Raw genomic sequence first — 4,860 nt, 5'->3', positions numbered from 1 at the left:
AGCCGTTTCCTGACTACAAACTCAGTCTCAGCCTGATTGTTTCTGTTTTTTGGCTTGGACTTCTTGCCCCTTCTGACTCTCCCCTGTGCCCCGCACGTGGGTCCACCCCTCTGGCGTCCCCAGAGTTGTATTTCTGTTGTGTGGGTTCATGCACAGCCTCTCATAAAGAGCTGCAGATTATGGTGCAGTGCTGTGGGTGTCCTGTGTCTCCCAGGTGTGCTTCTCACAGATGTGGTCTCTCAGCCCCAGCTCTCAGTGACTGCGCAGCTCAGAGACTCGGTCACTCTGCACTGCTCCGTCTTCAAGACCCATCCAATGACACTGGCTTGGCTGAAGCAGGACGTCGGCCAGATGCCCAGATACATAGCGACGCTGTATAAGTACTCACAGGAGATGGAGCTCCAGGATGAGTTTAAAGAGGGTCGCTTCACAGTGCAGAACACGAGCAAAAGCTTCGACCTCCAGATTTCGCACATTCGCTCTTCAGACGTGGCCGTGTATTACTGTGCAGCCTTCATGTACCGACGGGTGGCTTGTGGGAATGGGACTCTGCTGTTACTGAAAGGTAAGACCATTGAGCAATGCTGCAACGGCCTCTGTTGAGTGTAGAGAATATGTGTTTCTAACTCTGTACATGTTTGGGCAGGTTGCAGTGCAGGTCCATTTATTCTGTATTATTAAGATTTCAATCTCACGATAATAACCATCATCCAGGTTTTCAACCATGAATCTGAGGCAAAACTAAATTCATAAAGATGAAAAGTCTAAAATCCAGCTAAATAGAGTGTTACAGATTGTAGAAATGTGTAAAAATTACCAACCCATACTTTACTGATTCAGTCTCAGGGTCCGTCAGCAGGAGAGTGGAGCAGCAGCCGGCGTCTGTCCCCGTCCAGCCAGGAGACAGTGTGACTCTGCAGTGTACAATACACACTGAGACCTGTGCAGGAGAGCACAGTGTTCATTGGTTCAGGCATGGCTCAGGAGAAGCCCTTCCAGGACTCATTTACACCCATGGGAACAGGAGTGATGCGTGTGAGAGCAGCTCTGAGCCTGGGCTTCCTGCACAGGGCTGTGTCTATGAGCTCCCCAAGAGGAACCTCCGCTCCTCTGACGCTGGGACTTACTACTGTGCTGTGGCCACATGTGGGCAGATCCTGTTTGGCAACGGGACATGGCTGGAGTTTGCAGGTTGGCTACTTTAAATATTCTTGCTCCACTGCAATTTTTTAAGCTACTTTATGAAACATTTAAATTCCAAATGTTTGAGGTTTTTCAAAAAAAGTATCACTTTTCTTCTTTGATTTCTTGCACAGCCACAGACATCCGAGTCTGAGCTGAGCTGAGAAATCCTTATTCAATCCACAGTTGCAACTTGTATAACAATATAGCAGTTACAGTTTTTGTGAATTATATTTTATGATATCTTATAATGTAAATACGTATATGCACATATACTATATAAATTCATGATATCAACTTTCATCTGACGAATCTCAGATGTTCTAAATGAAGGAGAACAGTTTTATCAGCTTCATTTTCTGACAAACCCTTATTAATGCTGTCTGCTGCAGCCGTAGTAAAATAAAGGGAAGCAAAGTGAAATCATGGTAAAGGTAGAGAAGTACAGGATAGTAAACCATGATACTCACTACTGAAAACCCTGGCAAAGTAGATGCATGGTACTGTACAGCCAGAGGAAAACTGCCTAGTTACCATTCAGATTTACCATGGTATAAGAGAAGACACAGATGGACAGTTTCTTATTAGACTAACTAAGTGTAATTACTGTAACTAAGCATAAAGAATCAATGAGAAAACAATAGAAATAAAGCAGGTCATATAATGATTTGTTTTCTTAAACACGAGTCTGATTGAAACTTTGCGCTGGAGCAGCAGGATCCTGGTTGGCCGGCGCTGGTGTTGTGGCTGTGTGGGCGCTGGCCGGGCTGGGCTTGGTGTCTCTCGCGCTCCTTGCTGTCCTGGCCTTCAGGGTGTGGTCTCGGCACAGGGCTGCCCGGCGTGCAGGTGAGCTCGTTGTCTCAGCCATCGTGGCTGTTGAGCAGACGAACATGGGAACCTGTGTGATGATCTGTTACAACTTTCTAATGGCTTCCTGTTTGCTAGTTTAAAATTTACCTGAAGAGGGCAGGGTAGAAAAACTATTACACAGAATTAGCCTTACTGCCTCTCTCTCTCTCTCTCTCTCTCTCTCTCTCTCTCTCTAGATCTTTGTCAGGCAGCAGAAGATTTCTCCCTCCCCACATCCGCTGAGACCACAAGCAGTCAGGTAACACTGTACAATGTCACTGACCACGTCAAAGCCCGTGTGTTTGTGTGCACTATTTGGCCACCGTGTGTCACACACTTGCACAGCTGTTGAAACACAGGATGAAGAGTCTGAGCTGGTCTTTGTTTTCTCTGCTGCAGGACGCTGAGGTGACCTACACGACCGTGGAGCTCGGTCAGAGAGGAAGGAAGCACAAGCAGAGGAGGAGAGAGCGAGAGCAGGTGGATGGGGTGGTCTACACTGACATCAGATATCACCACAGAAAATGAAAGCCGTCCCTCAGCGCTGCAGACACTTTCGATGTCTCTGTGCGTCAAGAAAGGAACTCCTTCAGACATGCAGAACCTAAGACTAATTTAAAACAAGCCCCTCTCCTCTACTAATGGGATTATCGTACCCCTAGATGGCCTGAAATCCTGGTATAAATATCAGCCTTCTGAGAATCTGTCTTCATTTGACCCCCGTGGTGCTTGACCTGTTATGAACTGTTATTCTAATTGGGCTCAATGATGGTCCATCTCTAATATATTTATTTTATAAAGCAGTGTGATTGGTGCACCACTGCCACGCCCTACAGATGAGCTCTGGGCAGCCTGGCTCTTTTACCGCCTTGCTGAGAGTGTTGGGCCGAGCTCAGAGCCCTGTGAAGGCTCTGTGAGGTCGAGTCTGAGGTTCCATGACCATTACATCCAGCAAATCTTAATCCTAACCTGACACCTAACCTTAATACTAAAAGTAATAATAAAGTCCTCTATCCATTGAGATCTTTCTGTTTCCACAAACTTGAGTGGACCCACTTTATCCACCAGGGGGATCTGAACAAATGACCACAGGAACAGACTTGTCTTTATCTGTCGCGGCACATTTTAGACATTTGACTTTGTCATTCTCTAGATTTGAATAAAAAATATATTTAAAAAAGTGTGTTTTTCCTGGCCTCCTTATTTCTGTTTTGCTGCTGTCTGTAAAAATCCAATCACAAGAATAGTGCTTTTCCAGCAGATATATGTCATGAAAACAGGGCACTGCTCAGGTAGTGCAGAACACGGGCATACGGAGCTCAGTGAGACGGTTGGCCGGCACTCTGCTGCTGATTCAAAATAGCATGACTTTACTGTAAGAGGCACAGATCATTGGCAGGAAACAGAGGGATCTTATAATCCCTTGCCAATGGACATCTGTCCACTCCACTAGACAATCGGACAAGCCAGCTGAGGAGTTGCTTAAGTCGCCACAGTTAAGTGTTTTTCTCTCCTGTTTCCTAGTTTAGTTAAGAGTTACATTGATTGTTTATGTGGTTACTTGTTTAGCTACAAATTATATATCTTGCACCTGTTTTCTAGTAAGAGCATCAACTGTTTGTTAGGTAATTTAACAACTTAGCACACTCGACACACACTTTCTGTAAAACAGAAGCGTTACATTGCAGGCTGTGATTATTTAGCATTTATTTAGCATTACTACGAGCTATTGTTCAGTGTAACTGCGTGTGTCTGGCACTGTCTTTGTCTGTATTCAGATATTAAGCAACCTGTAATTGTGCTTTTGGCAGTCCTGCGTGGGAGGGAGGGCCATCCTGACCAGCCTTGTGTCATTCAACACAACGCAGGTGCGCAGTCTTAATTAGTTACAGGTGTCGTATTTAACAGCCCCCTGGACCCCTGCGGCAGCAGTGAGTACCAGCAGCCTCCAGTGTCCCCCTTCCGAAGGGCCCCGTCTCCAAAGGGCGGGGACTCTAGCTCCAGGGACACTAGCGAGGAAAAGACTGCAAGGAGACGCCGCACAGCAACAACAGGCAACCATGATGATCTCTCCGATTCCTGTCCTGCTCAGTCTTCTCGGTGTGCAGCTGCACACCATTGCTTCCCTAATCCCTCCAACCTCATCTCTCTGCCTCTCCCCTCCTCCTCCCTCCCTACTACTCCACTCTCTGGGGGCCTGTGGAACTGCCACTCAGCTTCCAACAAGGCCGACTTCATCTCCGCCTTCGCCTTCCACCAGTCTCTGGATTTCCTCGCTCTCACCGAGACATGGATCTCCCCAGACAACTCTACCACCCCTGCTGCCTTATCCTCTCACTTTGTCCTGTCCCACTCCCCTCATCTTACCGGGCGGGGAGGAGGAACAGGGCTCCTGCTCTCCCCTTCTCTCCTCTTCTCTGTCCCCCTCTCTCTCTCCTCTATCTCAACCTACAGCTTTGAATTCCATGCAGTGGAAATCACCTCTCCCTCTCACCTCTTCCTTCTAGTTCTCTACCGTCCCCCTGGTCCACTCGCCTCCTTCCTGGATGAACTCGACTTTCTTCTCTCCTCCCTCCCCTCACTGTCCTCACCTACCATCCTCCTGGGAGACTTCAACATCCACCTCTCCAACCCTTCCCACTGTGCCGGATTTCTTCCTCTCCTTCACTCCTTCTCTCTCTCCCCATCTCCCCCCACTCACAGGGCCAGCTGCCAGCTAGACCTCATCTTCTCTAGAGGCTGCTCCCCTTCAACACTCTGCGTGACATCCATGGACATCTCGGACCACCACTTCATTTCCTTCTTCCTTTCCCTCCCCTCCCTCCCGAC

General features: G+C 47.8%; 1 protein-coding gene across 1 annotated transcript; it reads left to right on the top strand.

The window, feature by feature from the left end:
- The first annotated feature begins 372 nt into the window (after positions 1 to 372).
- Positions 373 to 3,179, top strand: LOC136751752 (signal-regulatory protein beta-2-like). The gene is made up of 5 exons (XM_066707545.1): positions 373 to 565; positions 841 to 1,191; positions 1,897 to 2,028; positions 2,229 to 2,290; positions 2,431 to 3,179. The coding sequence occupies exons 1-5, from the start codon at positions 394 to 396 to the stop codon at positions 2,557 to 2,559; spliced, it is 846 nt and encodes a 281-aa protein (XP_066563642.1). The 5' UTR covers positions 373 to 393; the 3' UTR covers positions 2,560 to 3,179.
- Positions 3,180 to 4,860: the final 1,681 nt, after the last annotated feature.

Source organism: Amia ocellicauda, chromosome 6 (assembly GCF_036373705.1).
Source record: "Amia ocellicauda isolate fAmiCal2 chromosome 6, fAmiCal2.hap1, whole genome shotgun sequence".
In the NCBI taxonomy this organism is placed as follows: Eukaryota; Metazoa; Chordata; class Actinopteri; order Amiiformes; family Amiidae; genus Amia; species Amia ocellicauda.
The sequence above is the reverse complement of the archived record's forward strand: the minus strand, read 5'-3'. Positions and strand labels throughout refer to the sequence as shown.

Bases quoted from the DNA above. Each gene is read 5' to 3' on its own strand.
- LOC136751752 (XM_066707545.1), top strand. From the start codon at position 394: ATGGAGCTCCAGGATGAGTTTAAAGAGGGTCGCTTCACAGTGCAGAAC. The intron at 1,192-1,896 runs GTTGGCTACTTT...GCGCTGGAGCAG, and splicing joins GACATGGCTGGAGTTTGCAG to CAGGATCCTGGTTGGCCGGC. The intron at 2,291-2,430 runs GTAACACTGTAC...TCTCTGCTGCAG, and splicing joins CTGAGACCACAAGCAGTCAG to GACGCTGAGGTGACCTACAC.